At 33.4% G+C, this 23,348-nt stretch overlaps 1 protein-coding gene across 7 annotated transcripts in view; it reads right to left on the bottom strand.

The window, feature by feature from the left end:
• The window catches only part of NOL4 (nucleolar protein 4), a 308,057-nt gene that overhangs the window by 218,227 nt on the left and 66,482 nt on the right, over nt 1-23,348 (bottom strand). For 4 of the 7 annotated variants that reach the window (XM_019740844.2, XM_019740845.2, XM_074340175.1 and 1 more), the window contains exon 2: nt 1,485-1,634. In XM_019740844.2, the coding sequence (XP_019596403.1) occupies nt 1,485-1,634 (150 nt within the window). Of the gene's footprint in view, nt 1-430; nt 494-1,484; nt 1,635-23,348 lie in introns of those variants that run through there. The other 3 variants (XM_074340177.1, XM_019740847.2, XM_074340178.1) reach the window with 2 other exon arrangements.

The following is a 23,348-nucleotide window of genomic DNA, read 5'->3' as shown; positions in this document are numbered from 1 at the left end:
ATAAGAGTACACTGTTAGTGATATTAGTAGATCAATACACAATGTTTTCCTATTATCATCCAGAGATAAAACCCTGGCTTAGGAGACAGGTGAAATGAGTATGTTCAATATTAGTCTACATAAAATATCCTAAAGAAGGTAGGTCATTGTCATTAGTCATGATAAGAATGTCTCCTGAGATATGTAAGTCAAAAGAAAGTTTATGTGGCAGAATTATGTAAGGAAACTTACAATAGTGCCTGCCCACAAACCATGCAATTTGGAAACAGCCAAGAAACAAAACCATAGAGAAGGAGAGATAAATACAACATGTATTAGGGGTTATTATGCAACTACAAAGATTCAATGTGACCCTGGAAATATAGCAAAAAATAGTTATGGAAAAGAAGCTATTTCTTATGCTCAGTAGCTAATTTTCAAACATATGTACCTGTATTTGAAACTTTGAGCATTTCACACATTTTTCTGTATCTGAAAAAAAAATGGATCCAGACTGATATTGTGTATCAATATAGCTGAAAACAGTTAATATAAAGGCAGCCAAAAGCAAAGTTAAATAAGATTTCTAAAAAAGGATATTATTCTGTTGCTCATAAAGTACTTCTGATGTACACTTTGCTCATATTGGAAAAGAATAATTTACTGTTCAATTTTCCTGGAAAGGATGAAATAACTATATTAAGATAATTCCATAAACTTTTAATTAAAGAAAAAGCTAGATTAAAGTGTCTACATCAAGCTGTAAGTGTAATTAGACACTTGAGAACAAATACATAACTCCATTTTGACTATATATATATATATATTTCAATATCTAAAAGTTAATTAAATCTTCTTTTCACATAATTTATGACCAAAAATATTATATATATTCATTTAAAAATGTTCAAGGGCATTAAATCTATGAAAATAACACATATCTTTTAATAATCTATTCTGGAAAACTAAGAAATGTATACCCTTCGAGAAAGATGTATTTAATATAAGGAGACATAAAAAAAGTACATAAAATTTTCTTATTCATGTCATTAAAAGTATTAAATAGGAAATACCTATACACAGTAATATGATTTAAAGGTGAAGGAATGTTAAGACTATAGTGGTAGTACAAAAGTTTCATATGTTCCAGTCCATAATTCATATATTGTGATACAGTGAATAAATAACACAAATATATCTTCCCATCTGTGGGCATTTGACTGGGACTACCACAATTTATGTATATTTAAAGAAAACAATATAAGAATACCAGAGACAGGTTTAAATTATATATAATAGACTTGGTGAACATATATCAAAATATAATCAATAATAATTATTAATAAATTATAGTCTAAATGTTAGGTGTAACCATATGGTCCAATTTATGCTGAAGATAAAATATTTATAATTATTTAACCTTTTTTTAAGAAGCCTTAATAATACCAAATTTCAAAATGCATGCCTTTTTTTCTTTTCTTTTTCATGTTTTTTTTTTAACTTACTGCTTTGTAAGTTCTCTTTTGTCCAGCATGTTTCCGAATTTGTTCTCCATTTGGCCCTGTTTCCACATGCATCGAATAGATAATGTCAAAGAAATCTTCAACCACAGCTACCCGCCGTAAGGACAGCTTCTCATCTACCCCTATACCATCCTGGAAAAAAACAAAAAAAGCACAAGATTTATTTTTTTAAAAGTGCATTTAATACAAAGTTAACACATAAAGTTGATTAAACAAAAACATTTTCATAAACTGAACCAAATCATCTAAATAGGAAATTTCAAAAGATCATGAATAAGTATCTCATCATTTTATACATTATTTACATATATAACTTTAAGAAACATGAAAAAAGATATCTAGCATAATCATGCTTATTCACAAATACTATCCTTTTTAAGGTCTTATAATGACTTCTTTGTAGCCATCAGTATAACTTTCTGAAATTATTCTTAAATATATTTAAGGCCCAATAATAGTCTTATCACAATAATTTCATTTTAGATATTGATTCATTCATCCAATCAATATTTATTGAGTTGCTGAGGACAGGAAGTTGTTATTAGAGGAATAAAAATTGAATGTCTATCCTTAAACGTTATATAATCTAGGGGGAAAAAATGTATCTATCATGCTATCAGTATTAGACTAAGGGACAGCATGTGGTAAAGGTGAAACATGTGATTTCTAGAGAGTATCTAGGTGTGAACTTTGAATCCTCCACTTGGAAGTTGTATATTTTGTGAAAATCACTTACATCTCTCTAAATTTCAGTTTTCTGAACTGGAAAACAGAGATAATAGAGCCCACTTAACAGAATTGTAAGAATTAAATGAAATAATATATGTAAAAGATGCAACCCAATATTTGGCATATAGTTAACACTTAACAAATGGTGGCTCTTGTCACTTTGATGGTCATGGTAAAAACATAAGCAAAATAGGAGTTTAGACAATAAAGGTATCACCTCTTGCTGAAGCAGCTTCTTTGAAGAAATAGAATTTGACATGGGTGGTAGCTCAAGCAGGGCAAAAGCCATGGCAGTGGGAAGTGTAGCAAAGAGCCAAAAGTTCCCATAGATGATAGAAAAGAATAAGAAATAAGGTTGGGATGAGAATGAAATTTAATGTAACATGGCTACAACATGAGTTTCCTGCTTGCAAACACACATACACACAGTGTTCTTCATTGGACCCTAAGCCATAACCTGAAGTAACATGACATGGCCATTAATGCTAGCACACAGCACAGAGGGGTGATTAATTTCAGCAAAATTATTATGCAGTCAATGAGTCAAATGGCAAGAGCCTCTTCGAACAGTAGTCCCAGCAGACTCAACTCACTGAAAACCTGAAAAGAAATTCCATGGTGCATTTAGTTAATTTTTTTTTCCTGATTTACAATAGGCCTCAGGAGTAGCAGTGCCTAAAGCTGCCCACTCAAATAAGTATATTTATGAGAAGTTGTATATAAGGCCAAACAGCCAGGCATTTCATTTTTGTTAAATGTGAAGTGCTCTCTCACAAATTATCTATGATGCACGTGGATCCGCATTAGGTTTCAGACCTTTCTCGCTTCTCTCGCTTCTCTCCTTTACTATATCCTTTATCATTCTTCTAAACTGGGTTGCATGGATAATCTCTCATTGTCCTGTGATGCAAGACCATTATGTAGTTAGTACAAAGCAGCTGCATGAGACACGGCAGTAAACAGCCTGGAAAGTTTTTGTAGCTTAGAGGACAGTGCTTGGAAAGCACGATTTCAGATTCTCCCCACCCACCACCACCATCACCATGGCCTAGTCCTTACTCCTCAGTGAACTCTATATTTCCTAGGCTGGAAATCCAATTTCTAACTCTACCCAGCAGCAAAACCACCCACAAAACTTTGTCTTCTTTTCTCCTAGTCATAATTTTTTTCAGTTTCCTCTCAGTCCCTTTGCTGGTCAAGCAGAAATATAGTAATTTTGTATAGTTAGTACATACACTCTGAGTGATGTAGTAATCACAGCCTACTTAATCATTCCTTCAACAAATATCCCACAAAGACCAAATATCTCCAAGCCCTCTGCTAAGTGTTGAAGTTATCAAGGTTCATGAGACATATAATCCAGGTCTTTGTGGAGTTCACTGCCTAGTACAAAAAAAATATAGAATAAATCATTGCCAGTGATGTATATTAATTCCCTGTGGCTTCTGTAAAAAATTACCCCAAAATGGGTGGCTTAAAACAGGGAAATGTATTCTGTCAAAGTTCTGTAGTCTAAAAGTCCAAAATCAAGATGTCAGCAGAACTGCACTCCCTTTGGAAGCTCCAGGGAAGAATCCATTTTTTGCCTCTTCCAGCTTCTGTTAGTTGCCAGCATTCTATGGCTTGAGGCTATATCATAATGCCTCCTCCTCTTTGAGGAATCTCTTCTCTGTGTGTCTCACTCTTATAAGAACCTATCTCACATGATGGCATTTAAGGCTCAACTAGATTATGCAGGGTAATCTCATCTCAAAATTCTCAACTTAATTATATCTACAAGGACCCTTTTTTCCAAACAAGGTAACATTTACAAATTCCAGGGATTAGGACTTGAAATTCTTGCATGGCCATTATTTAACCAACTACAGATGATATGTATTAGAGAACAGGAGGTACAAGTTGTGCTATGAAAGCATATATTGGAGATGCTGCACAATCATTGGCTAACAGTCAACATTCTTTCAAGAAAATGTAAGTTCAGCGCTTATCGAGATACTGTGTTTCCCCAAAAATAAGACCTAGCCAGACAATCAGCTCTAATGCATCTTTTGGAGCAAAAATTAATATAAGACCCGGTCTTAATTTACTATAATATAAGACTCAGTCTTATATAAGACCCAGTCTTATTTTACTATAAGACCCAGTCTTTATAATATAATATATAATGTAAGGTAATATAATATAATATAATATAATATAATATAATATAATATAATATAATACAATACCGGGTCTTATATTAATTTTGGCTCCAAAAGATGCAGTAGAGCTGATTGTCTGGCTAGGTCTTATTTTCGGGGAAACACATTAATATTAAAATCACATATATTGAGAAAAGAAAATCATCTCTTATCCTTCTGTCACATGGACCTGTTTACTCAAAACTGAGATTCAAGCTCAATTCACATCAACATTCTTTTATTAAAATGCAAAAATGCCTTCAACAGTAGGACCTACAATGTAGATGAGCCAAAAGTTTGTGGTAAGAAAATAAGGAGTAATGAGGTACTTCAGGAGCTGGAAGAAAGATATTCAATGAACTTGGAACTTAATGAACTCCACATACCACAAATACAAAGAAATTCACAAATAGACATTTTATAGAGGAAACGTTGAATGCCAACAACAAATTGAAAACCGTGAAAGCAGCAAGAGATAAATGACTCATCACAAATAAGAAACCTCCAATAATACTAAAAGGTCACTTCTCAAAAGAAGCAATGGAGGTTGATTGCAATGGCGTGACATGTTTAAAGTGCTAAATGTAAAAGAGTGTCAAACAAGAATTTTATATCGAGAAAAACTAACTTTCTAAATTGAAGTGAATTAAAGACATCCCCAAATAAGGAAAACAGAGAATTCAATGCTAGCAAACATGCTTTAAAATAAATACTAAAGGAAGTTTTCCAGTCTGAAACTAAGTGTTAAGTGACATCAGAAAGTAATTCAAAACCACATTAAAATTCCAAGAGCTCCAGTAAAGGTAAGCAAAGGTAAACAAACAAACAAACAAACAAATAAATATAAGCAAGTCAAAGACAGTATAATTATTTATTTATTCTTTGTTTATTGATTTAAAAGACAACTGCCTAAAACAATATGTAAATACTTGTATTATTGGGATAATAACATACAGCAATGTAATATACTTGACAATAACAACACAACAGAGACAGTAACAAAGCTGTATTGGAGTTTGGAATAAGGAAATGACACAGGATGGTAACAAATCAGTAGGTAGAAAGGAAGAGAATAAAAACAAAAAAACATTAAATGAAAAGGTTAATATTAAGAGTTCCAGTCAAGATGGCAAAGTAGGTTAACACTGTGTTTTCCTCCTCTCATAACCACATCAAAATTACAACTAAACTGCAGAACAATCATCACTGAAAATTCCCTGAAGTCTAGTTGAACAGCAGGCCTACAAACAAGGAAACACAGACGAAGCTACATCAAGTCTGATAGGAGGGGTGGAGACTCGGAACAGCCTGGTCCCCAAACCCACATGTGGCGGTTAAAAGTCTGGAGACATATCTCAGCAGCAGAGGACCTCCCTGAGGAGTGAGAGGTCCCAGTCCCATGCATCCCATGCAAGGCTCCCCAGCTCAGGGTTCCAATGCCAGGAAGAGAAGTCCCCACAACTTCTGGCTCTGAAAACCAGCAGAGATGGTGGCTGAGTGAGATGGATGGCTGCTGGAGTCCCAGGTATTCCTCTTAAAGGGCCTGCACACAAAATCATCTGCTGATGGGCTCATTCACTCTGAGCTCTAGTGCTGCGGCAGCAGCTGGCTAAAGGTAGCAGGGACATACAGAGAGGAACTGAACTGTCTGGCATCAAGGCAAGGGCTGGAGGAGCAGCTTTCTCTCAGACAGATGTGCCGTCAAAAACCATTATTCTTTTCTTGTGCATTTTGCCCCCCAACCCCCATCATGCAGACACAAGTGGGAGCCATATCTGAGTGTCCATCAACTTAGCTAACACTATTTGTCCTGCTGTGGTGATTCCTTAAGACACGGCCACATTCAACTTGCAGGCCCACCCAATCCATTTCTAGCGGATTTTCCATACAAACAGCCTAACTTGGATCATGATGCAGAATTTCCTAAAAATCTCTCAAAGGTTCACAAATTCCAAACAAAGAGCATCTGGCCTCGGTGTGCTCCACACCTCTTGCTAAGCAGTCCCAAGCCTGGCACTAGCAGCAGCTGGTATCAGATCACTAATTAGCCTTTTTCAGGCACCTTTAAGCCCAATACAAGTGGCAACATCGGCAGATCACATTTTAGCTCATACCAAGTGGTCCCAGGCAGAGCACAGGCAGGAGCTGACCTTGGCCTTCAAAAGAGCCTCTCCCAAGAGGCCCCAGAACCAAAACACCTGGTGGCCAGCTACAAACCACACCATAGCACCACCCAACCACCTCCACAAAAGACACACCTGAAGAGCCGACTGTGCAGGCACCACAGCCCTGTTAAAGCAAATCCCGCTTTATAGGGTCAGCACCTGCACAACAGCTCTTCCACTGTAGTCACAGCCAGTCCTCACAACCAATCAGCCTGAGGGTCAATTTCTCCCATTGACATGCAAACAACAACCAAGGCTCAACTACAACAGGAGGGCACATACAACTCACAAACGGGACACACCTGGAGCACCTGGCTCAGGTGACCAGGGAGACTGTACCATTGGGTCCCACAGGACACCTACTACATAAGGCCACTCTACTAAGACAAGAAGGCATAATAACTCTACCTGATACATAGAAACAAACAAAGGGATACAGCCGAAAGGGGAAGACAAAGAAACATGTCCTAAATGAAAACACAGGAAAAGAACTAAACAAAATAGAGAAAAGCATTCTACTCGATGCAGTTTCAAAACATTGGTTATAAGGATGCTCGATGATCTCACGGAGAACTTCAACAAAGAGATAAGAAACACAAAACTGGAGATAAAAAAAAACATAAAAAAGAACCAGTCAAACGAAGAATACAATAACTGAAATGAGGAATACATTAGAGGGAATCAACAGTAGATTCGATGAAGCCAAGGATTGAATCAGTAATTTGGAAGTGAAGGTAGCAGAAAACCCCCAGTTAGAACAACAAAATGAAAAAAGAATCCAAAAAAATGAGGATAGTTTAAAAGGCCTCTGGGACAACATCAAGCATACCAACATTCACGTCATAGGGGTACCAGAAGGAGAACAGGAAGAGCAAGGAATTGAAAACGTATTTGAGGAAATAATGAAGAAAAACGTCCCTAACCTGGCAAAGAAAATAGACATACAAGTTCAGGATCTCAGAGAGTCCCAAAGAAGATGAATACAAAGAGGCCCACACCAAGACATATTATAATTAAAATGCCAAAGGTTAAAGACAAAGAGAGAATCTTAAAAGCAGCAAAAGAAAAGCAGTTACATGAAAGGAGAGCCCATAAAATGGTCAGCTGATTTCTCAGTAGAAACTTTGCAGGCCCAAAGGGATAGGCACAAAATATTCAAAGTGATGAAAAGAAGGACCTACAAGAGAGATTATTCTACCCAGCAAAGCTATCATTTAGCATCAGAAGACAGATAAAGAGCTTCCCAGACAAGAAAAAGCTAAAGAGTTTAACACTGCCAAACAAGTATTACAAGAAATGTTAAAGGGATTTCTTTAGGATGAAAAAAAGAGAAATCAAAATATAAATGACAAAATGGCAATAAATACATATCTATCAAAAGACATAGGGTGGCTGAAAGGATAAAAAAACAAACTTTCATATATGCTGCTTACAAGAGACTCACTTCAGATCGAAAAGCACACATAGACTGAAAACAAAGGGATGGAAAAGGTATTCCATAGAAAGGAAAAAAAAAATCTGGGATATCAATACTTATACCAGACAAAATAGACTTTAAAACAAAGGCAATAACAAGAGACAAAGAAGGACCCACTAGTCCCACTTCTATGTATTTATCCAAAGAAACCCAAAACACTACTTCAAGGGGACGTGTACACACATATGTTCATTACAGCAAAATTTACAACAGCCATGATATGGAGGCAACCTGGGTGTCCATCAATGGATGAACACATAAAGAAGAGGTGGTACATATATACAATGGAATATTACTCAGCCATAAAATAGAGTGAAATATTGTCATGTGCTACAACATGGATGGACCTAGACAGTATTGTGCTGAGTGGAGTAAGTTAGACAGAGAAAGACAAATGTCATTATGATTTCATTTATATGTGGACTCTGGAGAACAAAATAAATGACCAAACAAAACATAAATAACTCATAGATACAGATAGCATTTTGCTGGTTGCTGGTTGTGGAGGGTGTTAGGGGATGGGTGAAGGGCAGAAGCACATTAAGAGGTACAAATTGTTAGCTAGAAAATTGTCATGGGGATGTAGAGTACAGCATGGGAAATATAGTCAGTAGTATTGTAATAACTATGTATCAGGTCACATGGGTAATGTATTTATCAGGGTGATCACATCGTAAGTTACATAAATGTCTAATCACTGTGTTGTCCACCTGAACCTAATATAATATTGTATGCCAACTGTAATTGAAACTAAAAAAATATTTTAAAAATGGTTAACATAAAGACTATACAAATATATATATATATATATATATATATATATATATATATATATATATACTTTTACTCTCTCAGCTCTTTGAAAGAAGTAAGATTATATAGCAACAATTACAACAGTACATTGTTGAATTTGTAACATATCTAGATATTATGAGTCATAAAATAAAAAAGAGAAAATAGAGCTATATAAAAATAAAGTTTCTATATTAGATTATAACTGTGTCAGTATATATCTGAAGCAGAATCACTCATTTAAATTTTATACTGTAATCCCTACAGCAACCCAAATTTTTTCAAAAAAATAAAAATCACTAAAATATTGAAGATTTTACAAGGGAAAATATGCACTGAATAGAAAATAAGCCACAAAAAGGAGGAATAAAGGAAAAAAGACATGAGAGATACAGATAATAAAACAAAATTGCCAATATAAATCCAATCATGTCAATGATAATATTAAATAGGAATGAGCTAAGCATCCAACATAAAGCAGAGATCATCACATTGGTTATAAATAAAGAGCTATTATATACTAGCTAGATGATACAATTTGGATTCAAATATGCAAACAGGTTGAAGGAAAAGGATATGTGATGCAAGCAAGAACACCACCAAAAAAAAAAAAAAAAAACATAAAAGAGCATGGATAGCAATATTAGTATGCGAGAACATAGACTTCAAACAGAAAACATTAGACATCTACATGCAAAAGAATGAAACTGGACTATACTGTTATACATAAAAATTAAATCAAAATGAATTAAAGATTTGAATGTAAGACCTGACATTATAAAACTCCTAGAAGAAAACAAAGGGGGTAAGCTCCTCGGCATCAGTCTTAGTGATGTTTTTATGGATCTGACTCCAAAGGCAACAAAAGCAAAAAATAAACTAATGGGACTATATCTAACTAAAAAGCTTCTGCACAGCTAAGAAAACCATCAAAAAACTGAAAGGCAACCTAGAAAATAGAAGAAAATATTTGCAAATTCATATATCCAATAAGCAGATAATATCCAAAATACATAGAGAACTCACGCAACTGAATAACAAAAAAACAAAAAAAGAAAGAAAAGAAAAATCGGATTAAAAAATGGGCAGAGGACCTGAATAGAGATTTCTCCAAAGAGGACCAATAGAATATAAAAAGATGCTCAACATCACTAATTGTCAGAGAAATAGAAATTACAACAACGAGATAACACCTCACACCTGTCAGAATGGTTATTACCAAAAAGACAAAAAAATAGCAAGTGCTGGCAAGGATGTGGACAAAAGGGAACCCTTGTGTACTGTTGGTGGGAATGTTAAATTAGTGTAGCCACTATGGAAAAAAGTATGGAGATTCCTCAAAACATTAAAAATAGAACTATCATGTGACCCAGCAATTTCATTTTTCCATTTCTGTTCTCTGAAGAAAACAACAACACTAATTAAAAAAAACATGTACCTTTTGCTCACTGCAGCATTATTTACAATAGTCAACACATGTCCATCAATGGATGAATGGATAAAGATGTGGTACACATGTACAATGGAATGTTACTCAGCCATAAACAAGAATGATATCTTGCCATTTGTAACAACATGGATGGCCCTTAAGAGTATTATGCCAAGTGAAATAAGTCAGATACCATATGATTTCACTTATATGTGGAATCTAAAACACCTAACAGAGGAACAAATAAAACACACAAAACCAACCTCATAGATACAAAGAATATTTTGGTTGTTGCCAGAGTGGAGGGGAGTTGGGAGTTCATGAAATGGGTGATAGGGATCAAGAGGTACAAACTTTCAGTTATCAAATAAATAAGTAACGGGGATGTAATGTACATCATGGAAACTATAGTCAATAATATTGTATAGGATATTAGCAAGTTGCTAAGAAAGTAAATTTTTAAAGTTTTCATCTCAAGGAAAAAAATTGTAACTTTGTATGGTGACAGTACATAGACTGAATATAGTGATCATTTTGCAATGTATGCAAACATCGAGTCATTATGTTGTACACCCAAAATTAATATGTTATGTCAACTGTACTTCAATAAAATAAAGTTTAAAAATACAGTGGGTGAAGATTTTAGTCTGGAAAGAATCCTGCGTTGGAATATCTATGGCTTAGTTGAATGTAAAACTCAGGATCTAACTTGAGGTTTAAAATGAAAGCCAGAAAGGATGCCACAAATGGACCAGATATGTTGAGGAATATTTTGGGAAGTTATAAAATTGATAAAATTGACTAAATTAGAGTTAATAGAATCATACAATAAATTGCATATATTTAAAGCATTAAAAAACACACACAAATGTTATTAATGATAAAGAGGAACATTTCATAATAAAAGGGTTGATTCCCTACAAGGCATAATAATTATAAACATACGTGCACCAAACAACAGAACTCCAAATGGCCAATAGATATATGAAAAGATGCTCAACATCTCTAATCATCAGGGAAATACAAATTATAACCACAATGAGATAACACCTCCCATCTGCCAGCATGGCTATTACCGTGTTTCCCTGAAAATAAGACTGGGTCTGATATTAATTTTTGCTCCAAAAGACACATTAGGGCTTATGTTCAGGGGATGTCATCCAAAAAATCATGCTAGGGCTTATTTTCTGGTTAGGTCTTATTTTAGGGGAAACACGGTATCAAAAAGACAAGAAATAACAAGCATTGGCAAGGATGTGGAAAAAAGGGAACCCTCATGCACTGTTGGTGGGAATATAAATTAGTGCAGCCACTATTTTACACACACACACACACACACACACACACACACATTGGTGAAGCAAAAACTGACAGAATTAACAGGAGAAATAAACAATTCAATAACAATAGTTGGAGATTTCAAAATTCCGCTTTCAAAAATAGAACAAGAAGACAGAAATAAACAAGGAAATAGAGGACATGAACAACACTATGAAAAGTAAACCTAGTAGACATACAGAAAGCACTCCACATGACAGTAACAGAACATTCTCCATGACTGACCATATCCTAGGATATAAAACAGGTCTCAATAAGTTGTAAGGAATTGTAAATATGTTTTCTTTTCAAAATAGAATTAAATTATGAATTAATGAAAGGAGGAAAATTTGAGAAATTCACAAATATAAGGAAATTAAACACCTTTCTAAAAACCAGATGGTCAGAGGAATCAAAAATAAAATTAGAAAATACTTTTAGATGAATGGAAACAGAAACACTGCATGCCAAAACCAGTACTTACAGAAATTTATAACAGTAACAGCCTATATTAAAAAATTTAAAAAATTTCAAATCAGATATTTATCTTTCCACCTTAAGTAACTAGAAAAAGTATAAACTAAAATCAAGTAGAAGGAAGGAAATATTTTAAAACAGTAGAAACAAATTAAAGAGAATAGAAAACAGTGGACAAAATCAGCAAAACTAAGGGTAGTCTTTGGTAAGATTTTTTTAAATGACAAAACTTTAGCTTTACTGACCCAGATAAAAAGAGAAAAGACTCAAATTACTAAAATCAGTAACAAAAGGAGCATCACTTCTGACCTTACAAAATTATAAAAAAATACTGTAAACAACTGTATGCTAATAAGTTAGATTAACTATATAAAATGAACAATTCCTAGAAATATATAAATTACTGTAATTGACTGAAAAAATAGAAAATGTGAATAAGTCTGTCACAAGTAAAGTGACACATTAGTATTTAAAAAACAAACTTTCCACAAAGAAAAGCTCAGACTCAGAGGGTTTCACTGCACGGACCAAACATTCAAAGAATTAAGGACAATTCTTCACAAAATTTTATAAAAAAATAAATGAGAAAACACTTTTCAAGTTATTACATGAGGTCAGGATTACCTTTATATCAAAACTAAATAAATCACAAGGAAAAAAAATACAGACCAATACATTTTATGAAGTTAGATATAAAAAATCTTCAACAAAATACTAGCAAACAAAATCCAACAATATATATACGTTATTATGTACTATAATCAAGAAGAATAATCCCACATATACAACATTTGTTTAACATAAGAAAATGAATTAATGCAACATACCATAATAATAGAATAACGGACTTAAAGTATATGATCACCTCAACAGATACTGGAAAAGTATTTGACAAAAGGCAACATACTTTTCTGACAAAAACACTTAGTAAACTAGAAATATAAAGAAATATCCTCAATCTGATAAAGAGCATCTATAAAAACCTCACAACTAATATATTATTTAATGGTGAAAGACTGAATGCTTTCCCTCTAATAGGGACAAGATAAGAATGTCTGCTCTAACCACTCCTATTTAGCATTGCATTGGAGGGTCTAGTCAGAGCAATTAAGCAACAAAACAAAAAAGAAAGGAAAGAAAGGAAAGAAAGGAAAGAAAGGAAAGAAAGGAAAGAAAGGAAAGAAAGGAAAGAAAGGAAAGAAAGAAAGAAAGAAAGAAAGAAAGAAAGAAAGAAAGAAAAGAAAAGAAAAGTCACCTAGATTAAAAAGCAGAAAGTACATCTCTATTTGCAGATGACATGGTTTTGTATATAGAAAATGTTAAGGAATCCAATAAAAGAAAATTAGAATTAATAAATGAGTTCAGAAAGGTTAAGATTCAAAATCAATATACAAAAACCAATTGTATTTCTGTTCATTAGCAATGAACAATCCAAAAATGAATTAGGAAAATCAATTTCATTTACAATGGAATACTAGGTATAAATTTAGATTTTAACAAGAAAACATCAGAGCAAATGTTTTTAACCTTTGGTAAGACAAGGTCTTCTTAGTTATAACACCACAGCAAAAGCAACAAAAAATTTGATAAATTGAACCCATTACATTTTTTTAAAATTTTGTGCTCCAAATGATACCATCAAAAAAGTGAAATGACAACCCACAGAAATGGGAGAAAATATTTGGAAATTGTATATCCAATAAGGGACTTTCATCTATAATACATGAATATATTTACAACTCAGTAAAACAACCCAATTTAAAAAAATGGTAAAGAATTTAAATAGATATTTCTCTAGAAAAGATATTCAAATGGCAAATAAGCCAGAATACACAGGAAACAATGATCAACATCATTGTTACAATAAAAATAATAATCATTAGTGAAAATACAGAAAAATTAGAATCCTCATGCATTGCTGAAGGGAAAGCAAAATGATGCCATTTCTTTGGAAACCATTTGACAAAAACTTTAAAAACAAAACATAAACTTACTAGATGACTTATCAAGCCCACATGTCTGTATATATTTAAGAGAAATGAAAACATGTATTTACATAAAATATATTGTACAAAATATAGCAGGCTATTCAAAATAACGAAAAATAGTAGAAACAATTCAAATGGCCCTGAATTGACGAATATATAAACAAAATGTGGTATAAACATACAAAGGAATATTATTCTCCCCTCAAAAAGAATAATTGATTCATGCTATACCATGGATGAACCTTGAAGACATTAAGCTAAGTAAAAGAAGCCAGACACACAAAAAACACATATTGTCTGATTCCTTTTATACGAAATGTCCAGATGAGAAAAATTTACTTAGATTTAAAATAACTTATTGGTTGCTTAGGACTCATGAGGAGGGAAAAATGGGAATTGATTGCTAATGATTACAAGTGTCTTTTAGAAGGGATAAAAATGTTCTAAAATTAGATGATGATGATTTTACATCCTGTGAATATACTGAAAACATTGAATTGTACACTTTTAATGGATGGATTGTGTGGTGTGTCAGTTATATCTCAATGACGTTATTAAAATATTGGGTCTCCAATAGATTTAGATTTTGAGTTCAAATATTTTAAAAAAGGAAAAACAAACAAAAAACAAGAAGAGGAGCTTATACAGTACAAATTCAAACAGTCCACAAACCCATGAACTTAGAGTGGAAGTGGAAGCAGCTCAATGACCAAGGCTTATAGTGGTATGCTAGTAAACATTTACCAACTGTCTCACAAAAAAATACAGAAATATATGGTTATTATCAATTTTAATCATATAAAGGATGTGTAGTATACAGTTTATAAATAATAATAAAATATACAATACTTTCTATTGTAATTTCCATATAGACAACAAATTCTCACAGAATGTTTTTGTTGACTATTGCTGAACTCCTGTTATCTACACAGCCTACAGTTTCAATTGAACTATGATATGTCAAATAGAATTTCATTGCAGACTCCATTCTCAATAAGATTTTGTAATTTAATATGATATGTGATCTACCATTGAACTATTTCTCCCTTATATAAATTTTACTTATTAAATTGAAACTTCTTTCAGATTCAGCACAAAGACAATAAACAAAACCAAAAATCTGGCTCTGATTTGTGGCATTTACTGATTTCTGTAGTGTAAGTACTTCTACCGTGGCATATTTTAAGCTACCAATGTGAAGTCACTGAATCCAGAGTTGGGAAGAGATGCACAATAGTGTGCTGTTATATAGTATTTTCATCATACTGATATTATAGACCAGAATAACCACAATAAGAGTATAGATAATAGTATATTGTAGTAAAATAGGCAGTGATAAGTTTTGATTATTTACCCCTACATTCCTTAATAAGTCTATATTATTTAACTTTAATAATAGTTGTGTTTCACAAATGACTTAAAAAATTTCTAAAAATTTATTAGCTCTCATAAGCTAGTACAAGCTAGCTCCAAGATACCATTGCTTTTATGTCATTCAAGATAAGTGAATGACATTTTTAAAGAATTAAGTAACTATCTTATAGTATAGTTTCTATGGTCAACTGTTCATACAAAAAGCCTCTGATAACAGAATCTCAAAAAACTAACTTATTTAACCTGACACCTCAGCATGTTATAAAAAATATAATTACTACATTGTAAATATAAACTTTGTATTAAAGATAATATGATAGCAAAACTAATCAAATTTGTAAATTGAGTTTGTGATGGCAAGTGTGTGCTCAAAAATTATTGGTTTATTTAATGTACTTATTGTATTATATTAACACAATAAAATGATATTAAAGGAAAACAATGGTTAAGCTAAAAAATTAGTCACCCTCATTTAACTTTCTGCTAGCTTACTAATTGATGAGATATACATATATACACATTAAAATTTAAAACAATCGTATGAGATTGATAAATGAGAGACACCAAACTTAGTGATACTAACACTATTATAATGAAATTAAAATGTCATTTATGTTAAAAGACTTTCATGCAGTTCTACATGTTTCTTTTTGGTCTTACAGAATCTATTTATTTGGAAGATATCCCTGAGTTTCAACTTGAAATTCCTCATTTCCAACTGTATTATGAAGCCAGACAAGAGTAACTGATGGGAAACAAAACAAAACAAAACAAAGCATTATGGGGTAAATCTCTCTCCTGCAATCCTTCCTGACTCCCATCCTCCACAGGAGATTATCTTCTTGGGACATAATATGGCAAGATATGAATAGCCATTGACACTAGTTTGTAACTCAAGCATACTCTTTAGATCAATACAGGACAGTTTTCCACTCAATTAAAAATGATATTTGTAGTCAAAGATTTTATATTTCAAATATAGCGTCTACTGAAGTCAGCTTTATTTAAATTATAATAGAGAACTCAAATTAAGGCTAATATAGCACATTTATTGTCTAGGAATCAATGAACGGAAACAATTATCTCCTTTTTTTCCTCAATCCAGTTGTTACCAAACAGATATCTTAACTGCCAAAATCATGATAATAAACTAGTTGATATGATAGGTAGCGATTTTAGTGAAATATTTAGAAATAAAAGTAATATGAAGGGCTGCCAATTCATAAATAACATAATAAAGAGAAAAGACATAGTGAAATACGTATAAATTCCCAATGTTCTATTTTCGAGAGTCCTAAATTCAAGAATTTACAGAGACCATCTGTAAATAACCTCATATAATTTTCACTAATACCTTTGATGCTCTACCTAAACTGAAAAGGTACCCTTGCTCTTATCATATTCAGTTACTCCATAAGCTCCCTTTCCATTGGCAGATCAGTGTTCCCACTCTAAGATACAGTGATGAGGAATGAAAGAAGAGGGGGATTCAGTCTGTGAAGATTGAAATGTATCCAAAACATAGCTTACCGCAACTACATAAAGACATTCAATGCCTTGGAATACAGTTCTGCAAGAGATGCCATCAGGAAGCCTGAAAGTGGGGCAGTATGAGGGGATGCAGGTACTGGCAAACTTAGGAAATTACCTCTGCTATGTGCAAGACACTGTGATAGATCACTTCGGCTGATTTGAAAAGAAAAAGAAAAAAAAAAATCTCTAGTTTCCCTACCTAAAGAGTTACAGTCTACCACTAGAAGTTTTCACAGGTATGCCAGAAAAGACTGTCGTAAGTAAAATGCGATAAAGCCAGCGTGCTCTAAGCCTGGTTTTCAACCTCGGCTACACACTGGAATCTCCTGGTGAACACTAAAAAATAGTCTGATTCCTAGATTCCTCCCCCAGTAAATGTGATTTAATAGGTCAGGGGTGCACCTGGGCATAGGGTTTTTAAATATTTGCCTCAGTGATTCTAATGTGCAGCCAATGTTGAAAAATTAGGGTAGAGAAGTTAGTAATAGATGAAAATGGACCCGAATGCTCAGGAAGACTCAGTGTGGTAGTAGTGGGTGTCAGACTTGGTAGAAATATATTATTTTACCTGTAATGAGAAACTATTCAAGGGTTTGTTGTTTTTTTAAAAAACATAAGAATCCCCAAATCAGCAAAATCAGATCAGTGCTTTAAACAACTACTAAAACAGTAAAATGTAAAGTATATCCAGATTAAACAAGGGAGGCATGATAAAAGGGGAAAGAAAGGGACAGTTGAGAGAAAATATGGGAAAGCAAAATTGAGCCATTGTTGGTGACTGTTTAAATGTGAGGGTGAGTTGAAGAAATCAATAAATGAGTTTAAAAGGAGGCAGAGAAGTGAATGAGACACACATACACACACACACACACACACACACACACACACACACACAGAGAAAAAGTAATGAGGGAAAATTAAGGAGTAAAATGAAAGAGAGAGGTTGGTAGATGGAGGGGAAGCTACCGGGCTGAGAGAGGAGGAAATCAGCAGCGGCAACAGCTGTGCAGCGAGCCTGCGCAGTGCTCAGGCAGGCAGCCCCTCTAATGTGACGCACACATGGTCCTTTAGCCTCGCAGCCATCTTTGGAGTCAGACACCGTTACCATTCCCAGTTTATATGCAGGAAGCTGGGCACAGGGAACATAAGTAACTTTTTCAAATCACTAGAGTGTGGTAGGACACAAACCCAGGGCTCCAGAGCCCAAGAAGTTACCCCTACGAAGATGAAAGAAATATGAAAATATGCATTTTCACTCTTATTCAAGCAGAATGTGCTAATTTTCAAAGTGGCCATCTGCAGCTCTAAACTTTCTTTTTAGCCTTAGGGGCAGATCCTGCCATTTGGCACTCAGGGATTTAGTTCACTCATAGATTTAAAAACAAAAACAGCAAAACATCTGGTAAATAATCTGTAAGAAATCTTGAGCTAAAAAAATCTTCAATTTCATTTTTGATTATTGAAGGAAATCGCCTTAATCATATGTAAAATAGTATGTTTATAAACCAAATTATGACTTTTAATCTGCAGCATATTTTAACAACTACAGTGTTTGAGTTACTATTTTTAGAAAGGAAAACAAGAAGATAATTTGTAGAATTTTAAACAAACAATATTTATGGGAAAAGAAAAAAATAGTACAAAGCAAAAGTAGCATAAAGAGAAAACTGAAATATTTCAACCTAAATACTTCAACCTAAAAAAATAAGTTTTTCAACAGGCAAACCTATACAAAAATGTATTCATTTTGTACCAGCAATTCACTTGCAAAAATAGAGAAAATTTAATACCACTTCTTTCCAAAATTGATGATTTACCCAAGAAAACACATTGAATTCCAAGTTTATGTTTCTGCGTGAGAAGATAATTATAATTATTTATGGAGAATATTCATTCTCTCTTCAGCACAAACAAAAGTCCAAGTTACTAGGAGTCCAATCCCTTCCAGCACAAAAGAAGTCTGGAAAAACACTGCTTTGCCATATGTTCAGATGCTGGCAAAATGAGCTTTACTTGTCAGATATTGTCTTATGGGAGTGACTTTGCACCACTTCCCTGACACATGCTGTGGCTGCCTTTGAAACACAAATAACTTTTGATTTTGAGGGCCTGATTAACCACATATTACTCAGGCTGCATGTTTCCCTGATTTCTCATTATTTCTCTGCACTAACATCTATTAACCATTTATGTAGTAACCAAGAAAAAGGTAAAAAATAAAAATTTCTTTCCTTGAAAACTGATTTATTTTATATAAATTTAGCGTTCATCTGAAGATTTAGAATCATTCGAGCTATCCTTTTTGGGTCATCACTGTGGATAACTCATTATTTAGCTGTGTTTGAGCAGTACAACTGCATCTTCTTGCATTTTCCCTTATCTAACAGACAGAAACATTACCTGAAAGAGTGGTATAGTCCTTTTGTACCCTTAGTACTAAGAACCAGAGCAAGGCAAATAAAAATGAGTTTTAGAGATGCTAATGTTCATTGAAAACTTAATGATAACAAAATCAATAGGCCAAAGACATATGGTGTCCATGGCCAATGGCCTATAATGCGTGAATATATTTGAAAGGAGATGCTAACGAGATAAAATATAATTTAAAGCCTTTACAGTTAAGAAGCCAAGCTTGTGAGTCATAATCCCAGAAAAAAAGAAAGACTAAATTTTACGAAAATTCTGAAAGTAGTAACTGAGTTATGTACATTTGACCACAAAGTAAAAATGTTTGACCTAATTATAAAGAAGAAATTAAAGCTTAGAAAGAAAGGTTCTTCTATTATAAATTGATCAGAAGAGCTACAATAGACTCTCACTGGGAAGTAACTGTGAAGATTAATCAAATGTGTCAATGAGATCTTTGTCAAAACTTCATCATATTTCCCCAAGAATCCAAACACATTCTATGCCCTATGTTACTGCTATTACTATTATTATTATTTGATTATTGTTAATGTTATTGTCACCTAGATTCACAATCTAAAATTCTGAATCATTCTCTTATCCAATAATAAAATAATTCTACCTTTGGGGCTGGCTCTCCAGTACCCTCCTTCCCCCTTTTCTACTGGGCTTCCAATAAACTAACTCAGGAAATAACTTTTAGAGCCTAGACCAGGAATCACAAATAGGTTTTATTACATGTGCCAAATCTATTTTAGATAATGGCTATCTAATATGTAATGACTTGTTTTGACTTGGTGAGGAGGCGTACTATTATAGATTAGCACCGTCTACTAATGGACTCAAAAATACGAGGTAGCACATGTACTGAGTTCCTGCCAGCCCTGGCTTAGACTATGGAAACAGCATTATCTTTATCACTTTTCAATGCATTTCTCCCTTTCTCCCTGTTCCAATCTGTCCTCAATTTCCAAAATAATCTTCTTTAAAAATTATAACTACATCAACTTACGATTTATTTTCTACTAGACTTTCATGCCTCTAAGATAAAATTCAAATTCCTTAATCTATTATACATTGAAATCTTAATATAGTTCCAATTTACTTACCACTACTCACCTTCTCTCTCACTATTCCAACACATTCTAATCACAATAAACTCAGCTTTCCCTGAAAATTCCATAAAACTTATGACTCATGACTTCCCCATTAGAATCTAAGCTTTCTGCATGCAAAGACTTCATTAGTCTTTTTCACTGCTATATCACAGACCTAGAATTGTACCAGACAGAGAATTGACTATAATTTTTTGCAGATAAATGAATAAATTAAGGAATTAATAAATAAATGTTCTCTGCCTTCTTCCTAGAATGTCTCTCTTCAACTGGAAAATTCCTGTTCACCCTTCAAAACCCATCTCACATGTCCAGTCTTCCATAAAGCTTTCCCTGACTCCTTAAAGCTAAGTTACTCACTTATTCCCGTGTTCCTGCCTCCCTTTATTTGTTCCCGTTTTTAGTATTTAATATACTATTATGTGTTCTTTTTATTTTTTATAATTTATATACAGTGAAATGCTCAGATCTTAAGTATACAGTTCAGCAAGTTTAGGTAAATGTATCAAACAACAAATATTTCTATCACTCTAGATAATTCTTTCATGTTATTTCTTAGTCAACTCCATCAAAGCAATGACTGATGATTTCAATCACCAGAAGTTAGTATTTGCCTATTCCAAATGGTTATACAGTGGGATTATAGAATAGGTACATGTGTACTTGTTTGTGTCTCATTTTTTTATTTAGCATAATAATTTAGAGATTTATTCATGTATTTGTATGCATCAATATTCCATTCTTTTTATTTCTGAATAATATTCTACTGAATGGACAAGCCACAATTTGTCCATTTTCCACTTGATGGGCATCTAGGTTGATTCCAGTTTGGGACTATTGTGAAAAAGGCTACTACTCTGTTGTATTTATATTACATCATCACTATAAGATCCGTACTCTACACAATGCACTCATTAAGAAAAGCTTCTTATTGATAATTACTTTAAAATTTTAATACCTGAGTAGTCCTTGGTATATAGTACTTGATCAGTAAACATCCAATTAGAATCTAATTTATATCTTTATAACCTGGATAATAGGTAGAATCTCTTTCCCAAATAGTTGGCTCATGCTTGTAGATATTAGGAAGTGATACGACATTATGCCTCTTTGAAGCAAACCAGCACATTCCACCATTTACTTCCTAAATTTCCTTGGGAAATTCCCTGACAATTCTTTGGGTCTTCGTTTCCTCATCTGAAATATGAAAATAATTATAGCACTTATCTGTTTGGCTTGGTTTGAAGGTAATTTGAAATTTGCATGAAACTTAGTAAGCATTCAACAAAGATTACTTGTTACTTTTTTATAGATAACGTGTATCCTTACAATAAACCTTTCACATAAAGAGACAGAGTCTGGGGGATAGTTTCTTTAAAAATGTGGACAAAAGTAAAAGACACTCAGAAGTGTCAACACAGTATTAAAAGAGAAGGTCAGAGGACTAACACTATCAGACTTAAAGACTTACTATAAAACTACTGTAATCAAGATAGTGTCATATTAGTTAAAGAATAGACAAATTAGTGGAACAGAATATAAAGTGTAGAAACAGACTCATGTAAATATAATCAAGTTATTTTTAACAAAGGAACAAAGGCAATACAATGGAGAAAAGATAGTCTTTTCAACAAATGGTGTTGGAAAACTGCCCATCCATATGCAAAATCAAACAAACAAACAAACAAAACTTGACAGACCTTGCACTCAAATTAACTCAAAATGAGTCGTAACCTAAAGGCAAAACTCAAAACTATAAAACCTTCTAGAAGATAATATAGCAAAAAACCTAGATGACATTAGAAATGGTAATAGATTTTTTTTTTTGTACAGCACCAAAGGTACTATGGATGAAAGAAATAATTGATAAGCGGAACTTCATTAAAACTAAAAACTTCTGCTCTTTGAAAGACACTGTCAAGAGAGAAGGCAAGTCACAGATAGGGAGAAATTATTTGCAAAAGACATATCTGATAAAAGATTGTTCTCTAAGATATACAAAGACCTCTTAAAATCCAACAATAAGAAAACAAAAAAACATGATTAAAAAGTGTGAATTAAGATCTGAACAGATACCTCACTGAAGAAGATGTACAGATGGAAAACAAGCATATGAAAAGATGTTTCACATAATATGTCGCCAGGAAAATGCAAATTTAAAATAATAAGGTACCACTACACACTTATTAGAATGGCCAAAATCCAGAACACTGACAACACCAAATGCTCACAAGAATGTAGAGTAATAGGAACTTTCATTCATTGCTGGTGAAAATGCAAAATGGTAAAGCCACTTTGGAAGACAGTTTGGCAGTTTTTTTAAAAATCTAAACACACACTTACCATACCATCCAGCAATCATACCCCTTGATTTTTACCCGAAGGAGTTGAAAACTTATGGCCACACAAAAATCTGCACATATATTTATAACAGCTTTATTTATAATTGCCAAAACTTGAAAGCAACCAAGATGTCCTTCAATAGGTGAATAAATAATAAATTGTGGTACACTCAGTGCTACAATGAATGAGCTATCAAGCCATGAAAAGACATGGAGGAACCTTAAATGCATATTAGTAAGTAAAACAAGCAAATTTGATAAGGCCACACACTGTATGATTCCAACTATATGACATTCTGGAAAAGGAAAAAGTATGGAGACAGTAAAAGGATCAGTGGTTGCCAAGAGTTAGGAGGGAAGAAGGAATGAAGAGACTGAGCACTGAGGATTTTTAGGGCAACAGAACTACTTTTTATGATATTATAGTGGCGGATAGAAGTGTTGACCCCAAGAAAGAAGATACTTACTAAGAAGGGCTAACTGGGTTCAAATTTACAAATGTAGACTAGTAGGCATTGCTAA

Source organism: Rhinolophus sinicus, linkage group LG09 (genome assembly GCF_036562045.2).
Source record: "Rhinolophus sinicus isolate RSC01 linkage group LG09, ASM3656204v1, whole genome shotgun sequence".
Taxonomy (NCBI): domain Eukaryota; kingdom Metazoa; phylum Chordata; class Mammalia; order Chiroptera; family Rhinolophidae; genus Rhinolophus; species Rhinolophus sinicus.
Note: the sequence above shows the minus strand (reverse complement) of the source record. Positions and strands in the feature narration are given on the sequence as shown.